This window comes from Heloderma suspectum, chromosome 11 (genome assembly GCF_057233095.1).
Source record: "Heloderma suspectum isolate Gila_16-S chromosome 11, 16-S_ref, whole genome shotgun sequence".
NCBI lineage: Eukaryota > Metazoa > Chordata > Lepidosauria > Squamata > Helodermatidae > Heloderma > Heloderma suspectum.
In genome coordinates, this window is record NC_139468.1 from 42,984,924 (window position 1) to 43,002,478 (window position 17,555).

General features: G+C 48.0%; 1 protein-coding gene across 9 annotated transcripts in view; it reads left to right on the plus strand.

Annotated features, from left to right (window-relative positions):
- ADAMTS7 (ADAM metallopeptidase with thrombospondin type 1 motif 7) overlaps positions 1-17,555 on the plus strand; it is a 93,468-nt gene that overhangs the window by 67,065 nt on the left and 8,848 nt on the right. The window contains exon 23 of one of the 9 annotated variants that reach the window (XM_084817633.1): positions 596-1,917. The exons of the other annotated variants lie outside the window; for them this stretch is intronic. Within the exon in view, the coding sequence (XP_084673759.1) occupies positions 596-693 (98 nt within the window). The 3' untranslated portion in view covers positions 694-1,917. Of the gene's footprint in view, positions 1-595; positions 1,918-17,555 lie in introns of those variants that run through there. 9 annotated transcript variants of the gene reach the window in all.

Sequence of the window (17,555 nt, forward strand, 5' to 3'; positions counted from 1 at the left end):
ATGCACCTGTATTTTGCTCAGGCTGTTCCCTGTCCTAATTGCGAAGCGCCACCCAACCACACAAGGAAGCCAAACAGTCGCTTTGGGGGGAGGTAGTTTGGGAGGTGCCAGTGAAAGCAGCGCAGGCGTGCTTTCACGGAAGACCCGTTTTGCCGGATTCCGTGGCTTGTTCATGACGCGAGGGCAGTTCGCACATAGGCCAACCTGCAGGCAGACAATATGGTCTCCTGCACAGTCCCACGTTGCATGGATTTTTCAAAGTCTGAATGAGATTTTCTGGCAGGCCTGGGGCTGCTGTTTGGTGGAGGGAGAGTGGGAAGCTGATGGGCTGCATTCCAACCCCTGGGTTGGTCACAAGCCAGAGAGACCGGCTGTGGTTCAGCAGCAAGGAGGGTCCACAGCAGAGCAGGTGCATCACTTGCGGAGGGTCCCAGGTTCAGTCTTCGGCATCTCCAGTGAAGGAGGCCTTGGCTGTCCTGGTTTGGAGGGGCCACTGGAGAGTCACTCCCAGTCAGAGCAGGACATTCTGGGCCAGGCAGGGTCTGGCTGTCCAAGGCAGCTTCAAGTGCGCAGCAGCTGTTCTTCCGTATTTTAGTGGCTCCGAGGGAAACGCCAAGCGGCCAAATGTCATGGGCCAACCCTGATCCCATCTCCTCTGTTTGCTCTCTGTCAAAGAAGCCGGTTCCTGTGTGATTTTCCTCCCTCCTGCAGGGATCTCCCTGAAGTTTGCAAGGTATAACATTGCTAAAAAGTAAGCACAGCCTGACAAGGGGATTAGATGCTGCTGAAAGGAGCACTTGTAATTAAGCAGCTCCCCTCTCCAGTGTGTCTGTGCTTATTGTGAGTCCAGAAAAGAAACATTAAACATACTGCCCTCTCCCACTGCCCCCCCCAATGCGCTTATATTTTTTTCTGTCACTGACGAATGCGCTAAAAATGCTGGCTCCAGTCTGGGTTGTGTGCAGCTAGACACCAGCAGTGCAGCTCTGTGGGGAAAAGTAGGATTTGTGCCTTTCTGACAGAAGAAGCCACATTGGTAACCTCTGAGGTGGGCCCATTCTTTCTACCTCAGGAGGTGTATAGGAGTTGGCAAAGGAGGAGATAACAGTTCAACAGAGGGTCAGACTGGATGTGACATTGGGAGATCTGTGCTGAGATCTACCACAGCATTTTGAAAAGGTCAATTGGATCCAGGCCACAGCACTGGGGAAGGGGGAGTTAACCCTTCCCCCCACCCACAACCACTATGCCATTTTTTAAATATAAACCCTGCCCCATCCTCAAAAGCTGCTGTTTGCCTCACAAGGAAAACCTGTAGGTAGGTTTTCCTTGTGTGTGTCGTGTCCCCCCCCCCCCCCCCGGTGGGCAAATAGCTTTGACAGGACACCATTTAAACCTGAGAAAGGCCTAAGAAAACTTCTCCCGGTGTCATGGCCCTAATCAGACTCTCTCCCCTTATCCCTCATCTCTGCATTTTACCTTTCCCCGCCGAACATAGGAGACCTTCCAACATCATGGCTGTTTCACCCCTGAGTTGTGGGGGAGAACCGAGTTGGGCTGAGGCAGGGCTCTTTCTCTAGAGATGTGTTTCCTTAACCCCAGGGTTGTCTCTTGAGAATCCCAGCATTCAAGTTTGCTACAGTTTCTAATGTTCAAATGGAAGTTGGCCTATCTGCTTTTAAAAAAAATGTTTTTTATCGTGTAGCTGTAAAACTAAATTCAGCAATTATATGTAATAAATAATCAAAAATACCCTGAGTAATACCAAAATGTAAAGTAACAGAAAAACGTCAGTAACAATGAGTGTAACAGCTAAAAGCACAGTGTACACTACAGCTTAGTAGAGAAGTGTGTAAACTTGTAATTTACAGGAACCAAGGCCTAAAAGCTGTATATATGATAAAGGGAAGCCATAGAAACCTCCATTTTATTTATTCATTTATTTATTTGATTTATATTCCACCAAAATGGCACTCAAGTCATCTAACAATAATAAAACCAACATTAAAACAAAAACCATTAAAACAATTATAAAAACAAATAAATTTAAAGCACAATTAAAATCACAACAGTAAATGATCATAAGAACATGAGAAGAGCCCTGCTGGATTGGACCCAGGGTCCATCTAGTCCAGCATTCTGTTCACACAGTGGCCAACCAGCTGTCGACCAGGAACCCACAAGTAGGACACGAGAAAGAAAAAGGACAGGACCGAGCCCAGAAGAACCCACTTCAGCAACAGACCAGCTTACATGCCAAAGGCCTGCCTGAATAAAAGCATATTTGCCTGCTGAAAGGGAGCCAACCTAGCCTTCCTTTGCAGGACATTCCAGAGCCTAGGAACGGCCACCATGAAGGCACTCTCTCACATCTCCACCAAACATGCCTCTGGTAGTGGTGGGACCAAGAAAAGGGCCTCCCCAGAAGATCTTAAAATCTTGGGCAGGCTTGCATGGGAGAAGGTGGTGCTGGAGGACTCATGTTCGATGCCCTGGCCATTGGTCTGTGGTGTCCCTCAGGGTTCCATCAGGGTCCCCCATGCTATTTAACATATACATGAAACCACTGGGAGAAACTGTCTGGAGTTTGGGGGTTCAGTGCTACCAGTATGCTAGTCACACCAAACTCTCTCTCCTTTCCATCAAGATCCATGGCAGATATTATAGCTCTAAATCAGTGTCTGATGTCGGTAACGCTGGATGAGGGCACACAAATTGAAGCTTAATCCAGACAAGACAGAGGTGCTCCTGGTTGGTCAAAATGCAGATCAGGGAACAGGGATTCAACCTGTGCTGGATGTGGTTACACTCCCCATGAAGACTCTGGCTCGCAGTTTGGGTGGATTCCTGGATTCAGCCCTGAACCTGGATGCCCAGGTCTCGGTGATGGCCAGGAGTGCGCTTGCACAGCTGAGGCTAGTGCACCAACTCCACACATTCTTGGAGATGGCTGATCTGGCCACTGTTACATCCTGTTTGGACTATTGTAACATGCTCTACATGGGGCTGCCTTCGAAGACTGTTCAGAAACTTCAGCTGGTCCAGAATGCTGTAGACAGACTGTTGACTGGAGGCAAATGACAGGGAGCACACGACTCCTTTGTTACAACAGTTTCATTGGCTATAGGTCTGTCTCCAGACACAATTCAAAGTGCTGATTATGACCTGTGAAGCCCTGTACAAGTTGAGGCCTGGCTATCTGAATGACCGCATCCTGAGATCACCCCTCCAAGGACTGGAGCCACCATAGAACAGTGCCTCAAAGTCCCATCCGAGAAAGAGGCCCGGAAGGATGCCATGGTTGAGATGGTGTCAAAAGCCACCGAGAGGCCCAGCAGAGCCAACTGGGAATGATTCCCCTGTCCAGTTCCCAGCATAGGTCATCCAGCAAGGCAACCAAAGCAGTCTCTGTCCCATAGCTTGGCCTGAAGCCAGATTTAAATGGACCGTTTGTCTCTCATTTGTCGGAAGCATATCTATGTCGGGGGGGGGGGGGTGGAAGGATATATATGCCAATACCTGCCCTTTGACATACACACTTCTATGGAAAGAGAGCTGTAATGCACAATACAAGGTCAGTCACCTCCCACTAAGACTTCTTGATGGAACTTCATCCTCCTTAAGAGCTCCAGCGCCACCTTTATAGTCCCAGTCCAGAGGTTCCAACTATGTAAAGTCTACAGGTGATGTCATGGAGGGCTGTCTAGCCTGGGCTTTGTGCTGACCTGACTGCTGAGTTCTGTGCAAAGGACAGAACATAGGAAACTGCTGCCTTATGCTGAGTCAGCCCCTGGGTCCATCTAAACTGGCAGCAAAGGCTCTCCAGGCTTTCAAGCTGGAGTTTTTCCTGCCCTACCTGGAGAGGCTGCCTGGGATCACCTGTATGCAAAGCTATCGCCCCTCCCCAGCAAAGGAAGTTATTAGCCTTAAAAAGCAAGTCCTCCATTCAGGGTAGCATGTTACTCGTGGTAATAAGGAAGCATTCTCTTTGTTTAAACACAGAGATAAAGTGGGCATTCATATCCTAGTGATGATGAATATACAATCGCCTTGATATATAAGGCCACAATTTTCCCCACATAAACATTGGATGAGATGTTATGGGGGGTGGCAGAATGCGAAACACTCTGAGTCTAAAAATGGCCTATATTAGTCTATGGCCCAGGGCCGGAAACGCCAATGGGAAACAAAACATTTCCTGCTGAACTCTGAAGCCAAAAAAGCCTTCCCCCCACCGCCGCCGCCTGCCCTGCAACTGCTTCCCTTGGAGATGAAGTCGCATCACTGCCAAAACAGCAGACCCAGCACAGAGGAATCGAGTTTCCTTTCTTCTACACAGAGCCCCGGCAGGCTGCTGTGGACTGGTCTTGTCTTGTGGGGCGTTGGTAAAACCTTCTGCAAAATAACCTCCCAGGGTAGAAACACAACCACAAATGTTGTTTTTTGGCAGGTTCTTTCAAAAGTATATGGTAGCCACAAAACTTGTCTATGACCCCAAAAAGCAGCCTAAAGTTTATCTTTGTTTTGTGCTTTAAACAAAAAACTCTGAAAGCAAATGAGCATCTCTCCCTTAATTAGCTGGCTTTTAATGAAAGAAAATCACATTTCATTAAAGTCAGTTCTCATAGCACACATCTGTTCCAGTTCTCACAGCACAGGAATTAACCCTTGTTTGGATCTTTTTAAAAGCAAAAAGCAAAACCAGCCATTTGGGCCAAAAGAATATTTCCCAAAAGCCATATCCCTGTAACCTGGCACCTTTCCCAACCTGGTGCCATCCAGATGTCATGAACTACAACTCCCAGCATCCCTCAGCCAGCCATTCTTTATTAGGCCAAAGTTGGCCTAAAAAAGCTGCAGGCCAGAATAGAAATGGCCACCCAGCAGTTCTGAGCCCTTCCCATGGCTTCATTAGCAGCCTCGTAGCATTGTGGGATGGGGAGGGGAGAAAACCCATGTCTACTTAGCAGCAGCACCAACAGGTATGTTCCTGATGTGAATGCCCCATTAAGTGAGGGCTTGCCTGCATAAAGGGCCCATCAGGGCTAGGGCTGCATGGCCAGGGAGGGTCTGTCTCCTCCTAACCTCAAGCAGCCACCGAGTCACTCCAAACAGACCGCTTTTGGTTTGCGGGAGTCAAGCACAGAGAGAGGTCAGGTGGCGTGGAGGCAGGCACCCGCAGGGCAGGCCGGGCCAACTAGCAGCAGGAGGGGTCATGAGCTTGTGAGGCCAGATGAACATTCTCTCTGGGCCGCTCGCACACGGTCGCTTTGATGCATTCACTTTCTCACTGGGACGTAAAAGCCCCCTTTCCGCAAAAGCCCTCAACTTCAGTCAAGCGACAAGCAAGCCTGGCTGAATCGGCCCCAAGCCCAGAAGGGGGATGTTAAAACTGGAGCTTCCCTGGCTGTTGTGACAAGCACCTTAAGCAGACGTTGCCCTACCGTGGCCGGGAGTGATGGCCACCGATTGAGGTGCCATTTAAGGATGATGGCGTAGGAGCTGGACTAAAACCTGGCCCACAATCCACCAGGACGTTCTCCCATGCACGCCCCATTGGACAAGAGCACAGTACCAGCACAGGTTGGAAGCAGGGCACTCTCCTGCAGGCAAACCTAGCAGTCCATCCAGTGCCCCACAGCTTGGTTAACATTTCTGGGGGCAGTTGAGCAATGCCTGCACTGGCCCTCCCTGTAAGGGGGACCTGCATCCCCCACCCTGGGCTGGATGTGCTCCTGCATCATCCAGCTGCTCAGCTGTGTCTGAACACTGGCCAATTCTAATCTACAGGGTATGAACTCCTCTTTACAACTCCTGAGCGACCCCCACAGAAGAGGCGCGTCTCAGGGCCAGAGTAGACCTGACAACAGACCCATGCGTAGGATCTCTTCCCCGCCCACCCCTACTGTTCTTTTTAAACATAAACAGCAGTGGTGTGTGTGTGTGTGTGTGTGGCGGGGGGGGGGGGGATAGATTGGATCAGTACTGTTGCACTGTGGGAGGGAGGTTTGAGCTCTCCCCTCTGCTCTGGTTTGCCATTGAAAATCTCCCCCTCACTAGGCTGCTGTTTCCCCATACAGATGCAGTGCATCTCCCACCACCTACTGTCTCTCTCCTGTGCCCATGAAGATGTGAGAGATCTTAATTGCAGAGTGCCTGTGCCATGTCTCGCTTGGGACAAGTGCTCCCATTAGAAGAGACCTGAAAAATTCCAGGTTTTGAGAAAACAGGGAAGATCAGTAATCCTCTTCCATCTTTAGGCAACCCTGCGTCCTTTATGTGTGTCACGTTAAAGTTAGCTTTATCTTCAGAGGTGAAGCCTCCTTCCCCACATTAGAAAAGGGAAAAGTATCTACAAGTTTCTACACAAAAGATTAGCCTATTAATAAACCCATTTCTTATCAGGGCCAGAGAGCTAATGAAAATGTAGTAACAGAGAATGGCAGGAAGGAATAGCAGGGGGAGGAAGAAGGGGGGGCGGTTTCCAAGCAGCTGCAGCCTGCCGGCTTCCTCCAGGTTGAGGGAGTACAAAAGCCAAACTTTATAATGAGCAGTGAGAAATTAATTAAAGGCCATGAAGCTAGCTTGTTCAAATCACCAAAGCGGAGCACTCCACTTGCTCCAGAAACATGCCCTGCCTTTGGTCATCCGTGGCGTGCTCATTTTCTGAAAAACTTCCACCAGTGGAGGGTGTGTGTGAGAGAACGAAAACTTGTTGCTCATGGTGGGACATCCTGTGTACATCCAGACTGTTAAAAAAGTCATGGAAAGAAACACCTCTCAGGGGAGGCTGTGGATCACGTGTACCACTTCTGGGCCCATCTCAGAATGGGCCTCAGCATTAACTCTTACTGTGCTGGAGGTCCACCAGTTAACAAAGAATCCCTCATGCATTATGCCTCTGGCAGGGCGAGAAGCTTGATCCGATGTAGAACCAGATGCTACGTAAAGGCCAGAGTGTAAAAGCAGAGCTCCATTCAAATATTGCAGCCTTTGCTGCACAATGGGTTACATTTGGCATTGTGCGAAGCCCTGCAGCCCTCACCCATGCTAAAAAGCGTAGAACCTTTGGTAAGAAGGGGCTCTAGCAGTCCCTGTAACTAATCTGAAGATTAAGTAAACCTCTTAGTGTGGTATGTGGGGCGGGGGTCTTCCTCTGATAAAGACTCCCAGCTGCTGAGGTGGTAGAGACAGACGCGGCCCTCCCTGCATAAATAGCTCTGTGAAAGAGCCCCCTTGGAGGCCAGAGATAAGACACTGCTCGGGTCTGAGGCACAGATGCATGCTGGGAATATTCCCAGAGGCATTCTTGTTCTCCCTCCTCCTTTTCTGTGGCATCTTTCAGGACATGATCAATGCAGGAGGTGATGATAACAGTCAAGGCAGAAGGCATGGGGAGGGAACAGCAGCCCCCCCCCCCCCCGAACGCCTGGCTGGCTCTGCAGCTATATTTCCAGGCTGCAATAATCCAGAGCCAGTTCCAAGGTACAGTTCTTCCTCCCTGGAGGAATCCTCATGGAAACATTGGAATATAATGCAAAATCCACGTGGAGGTGTGGGAGGGGAGAATGGAGCTGATTTTGTGTTAAAGCAAAATCCAGCAATAGGGTCCAGGAAAGGCACAAATCTCTTCCACCCACCCCATCCCTCTCCTCCTTTTGACTCGCAGCTTCTGAAGAGCTGTCGTGTCTCTCATCCACTCAACCGGGGTGGGGAGAGAGTTGTTCCTTTGATGCTTTGGGTTGGGTGTGTTAGGTGGAGGCTCCAGTATCAGGGGCAGTATGCCTATGTACACCAGCTGCTGGGGACATGGGGCAGGAGGGTCCTGTTCCACTCATGTCCTGTGTGTGGATTTCCTGTCAGCATCTGGTTGGCCACTGTGCACACAGAATGCTGGGCTAGATGGACCCTTGGTCTGATCCAGCTTCAGGGCTGTTCTGATGTTCTTGCTGGGACCTGTGATGCTCTTACTCGCCGTTACTCATTGCTCCCTGGAAGAGACTGTCCTGGCCAGAATGGAGGTTCTCTTTAGGTCTTGCCACCGATGTTTGGCTCCTTGCCCCACCTGCTTCCACTGTCCTTCATCTCTACAGACCGCAGGAAGAAGGGGGCTGCGCAAAGCAGTGCACGGCTTGCAGCTCAGCTTCCGCTGGGACATCAAAGGTCTCTGGAGCTTGCTTTGCATTCCCTTTGATGGATCACAGAATCATAGAACTGGAGGGGGTCATTTAGGCCAACCCCCTGCACAGTGCAGGAATCCATTTTAAAACAGCCTTGACAGATGTCTGTCCAGTCTCTGCATAGATACCTTAAGTGACTTAACTGCCTCCCTAGGCAGTTGGTTCCATTAACTGCTCTAACCTTTAGGAAGTTTTTCCTGATGTTCAACCAAAATCTGCTTTCCTTTTCAAGCCTGTTATTTTGTGTCCTACAGTTTTGGATGATGCAGCGATCTTCTATGTCACAACCCCTTAGGTACTTGAAAAGTACTATAATACCCCCCTCAGTCTTCTCAAGGCTAAACATACCAAGTTTCTTCAGTCTTTCCTCATAGGACTTTGGGCTTCTCTAAACAAGGCTTTTATCATGCGGTCATGATTGGTCACTCACGGAAGTTTGCAGGTCCTTTACACGACGTCATCAACCCCTAGGCTTATGCTTTACAACCTTTGTCCTGCTTTTTTTAAGATCAGGAAAAGTGCGGCATTTTCTCTAGAAGCGCTAACATCTGCATGAACTTCCATGATTGCGCTATACCACAGTGCCATCTAGTGGCTGTATAATGAAACATATAGAACTTGCAAAGGACCCCCCCCCCCTCAAAAAACAGCCCATGTAAAGGAGCCAATCTTAATCCCACAAAGAATCTGGAAGCAGAAGCTTCAGGATAAAACCCTGGTGTAGGGAAGCCCTTAGAATCATAGAATCATAGGGTTGGAAGGGGCCTATAAGATCGTCAAGTCCAAGCCCCTGCTCAATGCAGGAATCTAAGTCACAGCACCCCTGACAGATGGCTGTCCAGCTTCATCTTGAATGCCTCCAGTGTGGGAGAGCCCACCACCTCCCTAGGTAACTGGTTCCATTGTTGTATTGCTCTGACAGTCAGGAAGTTTTTCCTGATGTTCAGCCGGAATCTGGCTTCCTGTGACTTCAGCCCATTATTCCGTGTCCTGCATGCTGGGATGATCGAGAAGAGATCCTGGCCTTCCGCTCTGGGACAACCTTTCAAGTACTTGAAGAGCGCTATCTCCCCTCAGTCTTCTCAAGGCTAAACAGGCCCATTTCTTTCAGTCTCTCCTCATAGGGCTTTGTTTCCAGTTCCCTGATCATCTTGGTTGCCCTCCTCTGAACCCTCTCCAGTTTGTCTGCATCCTCCTTAAAGTACAGTGCCCAGAACTGGACACAGTACTCCAGATGAGGCCTAACCAGTGCTGAGTAGAGGGAAACTAGTACTTCCCAGGATTTGGAAGCTATGCTTCTATGAATGCAGCCCAAATAGCATTGGCCTTTTTTGCAGCCACATCCCATTGTTGGCTCATATTCAGTTGGTGATCTACAACAATTCCAAGATCCTTCTCGCCTGTAGTATTTTTGAGCCAAGTATTCCCCATCTTGTAACTGTGCATTTGGTTTCTTTTTCTTAGGTGAAGAACTTGGCATTTGTCCCTATGAAATGTCATTCTGTTGTTTTCTGCCCAGCACTCCAGCCTATCAAGATCACTTTGAATTTTGTTTCTGTCTTCCAAGGTGTTAGCTATCCTGCCCAATTTTGTGTCATCTGCAGATTTGATCAGCATTCCCTGCACCTCTTCCTCCAAGTCATTAATACAAATGTTATTATTATTATTATTTATTGCATTTATACCCCGCCTTTTTTCCCTTGCAAGGAACCCAAGGCGGCTTACATTATCCTCCTCCTCTCCATTTTATCCTCACAACAACAACCCTGTGAGGTGGGTTGGGCTGAGAGTCTGTGACTGGCCCAAAGTCACCCAGTGAGCTTCCATGGCCGAGTGGGGACTAGAACCCGGATCTCCCAGCTCCTAGTCCAACACTCTTGCCACTACACCCTGCGGTACCCCACTCGTTATCTCTCCCCAGTTTGAGAAGATCCCATTGATCTCTCTTTGAGTCCGATTCTGTAGCCAACTGTGGATCCATCTGATCGTTGTTTCATCTAGCCCACGTTTAGCTAGTTTGCTAATCAGGATATCATGGGGCACGTTGTCATAAGCTTTGCTGAAATCAAGGTATATGATGTCCACAGCATTCCCACAGTCCACAAGGGAGGGTAAAGGTAAAGGTGTCCCCAACCAGTCATGTCCGACTCTAGGGTGTGGTGCTCATCTCCATTTCTAAGCCGAAGAGCCAGCGCTGTCCGAAGACGCTTCCGTGGCCATGTGGCCGGCATGACTGAACACCAAGGTGCACGGAACGCTGTTACCTTTCCCACCAAAGCGGTACCTATTTATCTACTTGCAATTTCTTGCTTTCGAACTGCTAGGTTGGCAGGAGCTGGGACTGAAGACGGGAGCTCGCTCCGTCACGCGGCACTCGGGTCTCGAACTGCTGTCCTGCCGACCTTCTGGTCTGCAGTTCAGCATCTTAACCACTAAGCCACCGCGGCCCCACAAGGGAGGTTACCTGATCAAAAAATGAGATCAGATTAGTCTGGCAGGATTTATTCAGTTGCCTAATTTTGTGTCATCTGCAAATTTGATAAGCATTCCCGCCACCTCTTCCTCCAAGTCATTAATAAAAATATTGTACAGAGCCCAGGACTGAGCCCTGCAGCCCCCACTCAATGCCTCCCTCCAGTTTGATAAGGAACCACTGACAAGCACTCTTTGAGTTCAGTTCTCCAGCCAGCCGTGGATCCATCTAGTAGCAGAGCCAGGCAGCCCACACTTAACTTTCAGAAGTAATGCAGGGGCTGAAAGGCTCTCCCTGCTCTGGAAGTCCCCCCCTCTCTGTGGGAAAAGTTGATTAGATCCCAGTTCTGAAGGTCCGGAGCAGATGACAGACACACATAACAACCAGTTAAAGCAAAGCACAAAGTCAACCCAGCTCAGTCTTCCACAGTTTCCAGAAGACACTCGGGGTTGAGAAACATTCTCTCTCCTTCTGACTGGCAGTTGAATGTTTGAACCCACTCACTGGAAATGCACCATGATGTGAGATGATACTGGAAGGTCTGCGTGTGGTGTTGGACCATCCACACATACAAGCCACCACTTGATTCTGAAGTCATCGAGGGAGAAACATGGGTTTGTGGACTGGGCCTCAGCCTGGGCGGGGCTCCAACAAAAGGGTATTCTGGGACTGATGGGAAGCCAGCCCAATGCCTCTGTGTGGGTCACCCCATATGCCCCTCGCTTGGCCTAGGAATGACAGACTGAGTTGCCGCTCTTTCGTGATCTCAGCGGTCCCAGGGGCAGAGTCAGTCCCTCAGGCACCTGGTGCTAACTTGTCAAGTAACTGAGTGTGCCCCCAGCGCCGCCTCTGTGCACACTTTTTAAGGCTGATCTGGCAACTGCCTCTCTCCAAACAGGCAGCCCCATATCTAGGAGAGCGCATCAAACGACTGCTGTAAGCCTGTGAGACATTTCACCTCTTCACTCAGGTTTTAGCAACAGATTTAGAAGTAAACCCTCTGAATACTGTCTAAAAATAGATTTGATCCCTCCAAGGGGTAGTATCCAATGCTGGTCCTACATAGGACCAATGAAAAAAATCATGTCAGACTTTGAAGCTTTTGGAAGGATGCTCAAGAACTTGGGGCCCAGATAGTTTTCTCATCCATCCTTCCAGGAGTTAGAAGAGGGAAAGAAAGGGACAGAAAAATACTCCAGTTGAATGACTGGCTACGAAGGTGGTGCTGACGAGAGAGATTTGGATTCTGGGACCACAGGCTATACTTCCTGGAAGATGGACTGTTGGCAAGGGATGGGTTGTACCTCACAAGGGCTGGGAAGAATGTGTTTGGCCACAGCGTGAAGAACTTCATCAGGAGGGCTTCAAACTGAATCCTACGGAGGAGGGAGATGTAAAGTTAAGGGTAACAATGGATGAAGGCTCGTGCACCACCAGAGAGAGAACAGCTGTACTAGCACCCAATAATAGCCTTCAGAAACATATAGGAAGAAAGCCAGGCTATAAAGCACATGGTCTTCGATGTCTATGTACTAATGCCCAGAGTATGGGAAACAGAACATAAATGCTTAATGCAGGACGGAAGTTATGACTTGATAGGTGTAACTGAGACTTGGTGGGATGACTCCTATGACTGGAATACAGCAATTGAAGGATATAACTTGTTCAAAAAGAACAGGAGGAACAGAAAGGAACTATATGTGAAAAATATGTATCTCTGCCCAGAAATACAGGAAGATGAGCTTGGTAGCCCCATTGGGAGCATCTGGGTTAAAATAAATGGAGCAAAGAATAAAAGGAACATGGTGGTCAGAGTCTACTACCGGCCACCCAATCAAGGAGAAGATGAGGATGAAACTTTTGAAAAGCAAATAGCCAGTGTTTCAAGGAAGCATGATGTAGTAGTGATGGGGACTTCAATTTCCCCAATATTTGTTGGGAGACAAATTCTGCAAAACATGGCTCCTCCAGGAAATTCCTGTCTTGTGTGGCGGATAACTTCCTCCTACAGAAAGTAGAGGAGGGAACTAGAGGATCGGCTATCCTTGACTTGATCCTAACCAGCAGAGATGACTTAGTGGATAAAGTAGCAGTTACAGGAACTCTGGGGGAAAGCGACCATGTTGTACTTCAGTTCTTGGTTCTAAGGGCAGCAAAAGCCGAGTGTAGCCAAACCCGTATCCTGGATTTTAGGAAACCCAGTTGTAATAAACTCAGAACAATGATCAGTAAGGTCCCATGGCAAGTGACTCTAACAAGAAAAAGAGTCCAAAATGGGTGGGAGTTTTTAAAAAAGAAAATTCTAAAGACACAATTACAAACAACTCCAACAAGAAGAAAAGGTGGAAGACAACAGAAGAAGCCAATGTGACTTCACAAAAAGCTTAGAGATGACCTGAAAACAAAAAGCAACACATATATGACGTGGAAGGAAGGCCAAGCTACAAAGAAAGAGTAGAGGCAGGTAGCACAGAATTGCAGGGATGGCGTCAGGAAGGCTTAAGCTGAGAACGAGCTGAGGTTAGTGAGGAATGCTAAAAACAACAAAAAGGCTTTCTTCAGCTACGTGCATAGTAAAAGGCAGAGGAAAGAAATGGTTGTTCAGCTATTAAATAAGGATGGCAAAACGATAACAGATGACAAAGAAAAGGCAGAGGTGCTCAATTCCTACTTTGGCTCAGTCTTCTCCCAAAAGAGGATCTATGACCCCCCTGGCAAAGGCGAAGTACAGGCTGAAGGGGCAGGATTGCAGCTTGAGAGCAATAGGCATATGGTCAAGGAACACCTCATTACTTGGAATGAGTTCAAATCTCCAGGGCCAGATGAACTGCATCCTAGAGTAATAAAGGAACTGGCAGAATAACTCTCAGAACAGCTGTCTATTCTCTTTGAGAAATCATGGAGGACGGGGGAAGTGCCAGATGACTGGAGGAGGGCTAATGTTGTCTCTATCTTCAGAAAGGGTAAGAAGAAGGAACCTGGGAACTACAGACCAGTCAGTCTTACTTCAATCCCAGGGAAAATTCTGGAGCAGATGATAAAGCAATCCATCTGTAAGCACCTTGAAAACAATGCAGTGATTATGCGAAGCCAACATGGATTTGTCAAGAACAAATCTTGCCAGACAAATCTGATCTCATTTTTTGATCAGGTCACCTCCCTTGTGGACTGTGGGAATGCTGTAGACATCATATACCTCGACTTCAGCAAAGCTTTCGACAAAGTGCCCCATGATCTCCTGATGAGCAAACTAGCTCAAAGTGGGCAAGATGAAACAACTATCAGGTGGATCCACAGTTGGCTGCAGAATCGGACTCAAAGAGTGCTTATCAGTGGGACCTTCTCAAACTGGGGAGAGGTAACGAGTGGGGTACCGCAGGGCTCAGTCCTGGGCCCAGTGCTCTTCAACATTTGTATTAATGACTTGGAGGAGGAGGTGCAGGGAATGCTGATCAAATTTGAAGAAGACACAAAATTGGGTGGGATAGCTAACACCTTGAAAGACAGAAACAAAATTCAAAGTGATCTTGATAGGCTGGAGTGCTGGGCAGAAAACAACAGAATCATAGGATAGTAGGATTGGAAGGGGCCTACGAGGCCATCGAGTCCAACCCCCTGCTCAATGCAGGAATCCAAGTCAGAGCATCCCTGACAGATGGCTGTCCAGCCTCATCTTGAACGCCTCCAGTGTGGGAGAGCCCACCACCTCCCTGGGTAATTGGTTCCACTGTCGTATTGCTCTAACAGTCAGGAAGTTTTTCCTGATGTTCAGCTGGAATCTGGCTTCCTGTAACTTGAGACCATTCTTCCGTGTTCTGTACTCTGGGATGATCGAGAAGAGATCCTGGCCTTCCTGTCTGTGACAACCTTTCAAGTACTTGGAGAGCGCTATTCTATCTCCCTTCAGTCTTCTCTTCTCAAGGCTAAACAGGCCCAGTTCTTTCAGTTTCTCCTCATAGGGCTTTGTTTCCAGTCCCCTGATCATCTTGGTTGCCCTCCTCTGAACCCTCTCCAGTTTGTCTGCATCCTTCTTAAAGTGTGGTGCCCAGAACGGGACACAGTACTCCGCCTAACCAGTGCTGAGTAGAGGGGAACTAGTACTTCCCGGGATCTGGAAGCTATGCTTCTATGAATGCAGCCCCAAATAGCATTTGCCTTTTTTGCAGCCACATCACATTGTTGGCTCATATTCAGCTTGTGATCAACAACAATTCCAAGATCCTTCTCGCTTGTAGTTTTGTTCAGCCACGTATCCCCCATCTTGTAACTGTGCATTTGGTTTCTTTTTCCTAGGTGCAGAATTTGGCATTTATCCCTATTAAATTTCTTTCTGTTGTTTTCTGCCCAGCGCTCCAGTCTATCCAGATCACTTTGAGTTTTGTTTCTGTCTTCCAGCTATCCCGCCCAATTTTGTGTCATCTGCAAATTTGTTCAGCATTCCCTGCTCCTCCTCCTCCAAGTCATTAATAAAAATGTTGAAGACCATCAGGCCCAGGACTGAGCCCTGCAGTACCCCTCTCATCCTCCTGTGAAGTCCCCCATTACTACTACTACATGCTTCCTTGAAACATTGGCTATTTGCTTTTCAAAAGTTTCATCCTCGTCTTTTCCTCGATTGGGTGGCTGGTAGTAGAGTCCGACCACCAGGTTCCTTTTATTCTTTGCTCCATTTATTTTAATCCAGATGCTCTCGATGGGGCTACCAAGCTCCTCCTCCTGTATTTCTGTGCAGAGATATGTATTTTTCACATACAGTGCAACCCCATCTCCCTTTCTGTTCCTCCTGTTCTTTTTGAACAAGTTATATCCTTCAATTGCTGTATTCCAGTCATGGGAGTCATCCCACCAAGTCTCAGTTATACCTATCAAGTCATAGTTTTCTTCTTGTATTAAGAGTTCAAGTTTGTTCTGTTTGTTTCCCATACTCTGGGCATTAGTATATAGACATCAAAAATCATGTGCTTCATAGTCTGGCTTTCTTCCTACATGTGTCTGAAAACTATTATTGGACGCTGTTAGAGCTGTTCTCTCAGTTGCAGTGCATGAGCCTATGTCCATTGTTACCCCCAACTTTACATCTCCCTTCCCCACAGGATTCAGTTTAAAGCCCTCCTGATGAAGTTCTTCATGCTGTGGCCAAACACATTCTTCCCAGCCTTTGTGAGGTGCAACCCGTCCCTTGCCAACAGCCCATCTTCCATGAAGTATAGCCCGTGCTCCCAGAATCCAAATCTCTCTCGTCAGCACCACCTTCGTAGCCAGTCATTCACCCGGAGTATTTTTCTTTCCCTTTCTTTCCCTCTTCCAACTACTGGAAGGATGGATGAGAAAACTATCTGGGCCCCAATGAGTTTCCTTCCCAAAGCTTCAAAGTCTGACATGATTTCTTCGTACCTCCGCTTGGCGGTATCATTTGTTCCCACATGGATGAGAATGAAATTTAATAGGGATAAATGCCAAGTTCTGCACATTTTAAGAAGGATGCAGACAAGCTGGAGAGGGTTCATAGGAGGGCAACAAAGATGACCAGGGAACTGGAAACAAAGCCCTATGAAAAGAGACTGAAAGAACTGGGCATGTTTAGCCTTGAGAAGAGAAGACTGAGGGGAGATAGGGTAGCGATCTTCCAGTACTTGAAAGGTTGTCCCAGAGAGGAAGGCCAGGATCTCTTCTCGATCATCCCAAAGTGCAGGACATGGAAGAATGGGCTCAAGTGACAGGAAGCCAGATTCCAGCTGAACATCAGGAAAAACTTCCTGACTGTTAGAGCAATATGACAATGGAACCAATGACGCAGGGAGGTGGAGGGCTCTCCCACACTGGAGGCGTTCAAGATGAGGCTGGACAGCCATCTGTCGGGGATGCTCTGACCTGGATTCCTGCACTGAGCAGGGGGTTGGACTCGATGGCCTTGTAGGCCCCTTCCAACACTACTGTTCTATGATTCTATGATAGAATTGGCCCATTGAAATGAATGGGATGTAAATTAGTTGTGACATCCTTAAGTCTCCTTAATTCCAATGGGCATACTCTGCTTAGGACTAACATTGGATACTCCCCAAGGTCTGATGCAATTCTGCAGGCAGGGAGGACCCTAATTGGCCCTTTACTATCATCTTCAGTTCACTTAACCCTTCAGCAAGTTATGCTTTTAAGTGGCGGGGCGGGTTAGGACTAGAGAACGGACCCTCTTGCACTATCAGCTGCAGCCCCCCCTTCCAGCAGTTGCATGCTGGAGACTGCCAGCGTTTGTTCCCCATTGGAGAAATGCTGTAAGCTGGTCTGTCAGCTCCTGTCTCAGAACTGCAGTAAAATCCATGGAAGGTCATTCTTCTTAAATGAATTAATGTTTCAGACATCCAGAGTTGCCCTAGATGTTTTAAAAAATCACGACAGAAGGCTACAAGATCTTTGGATCTAAAATTAATGGACTGGAAGTTCATAAGTCTAGTCAGTAATCTGCTAATGGCGGTGTACACAGACCTCCCAATATATGAAATACTTCGAAATGTAATGGTCATACAGTGACTTGTTGGGGCGGGGGGGGGGGGTAATTTCTGCTACCCCTCTGGCTCCTGAGTAATCAAGACTCTTTGCTCAGACCCTTTCAAAAATATCTTTGCAACTGAAAGAGCTAGAAAGTTGATATTTTAAAAAAATTAAACTCGAGGTTCTCAACATACTAAACTCTGCCCAGAAGTTAAAAACCACATTCTGCCCTGCTGCAGAATTGCAGCACGTGGCGGCCAATCTAGACAATACACGGGAGGGATGTGAACAGTCCCATGACCTTTTACAAAAATATATATCTAAAAACTGAAGAGCAGCTGTGGGCGGCTGCCAGTTGCAGGGGCAGGGATGGGAGGGTCACTCAACTCTTCCCTGCCATTTGACCATTCACA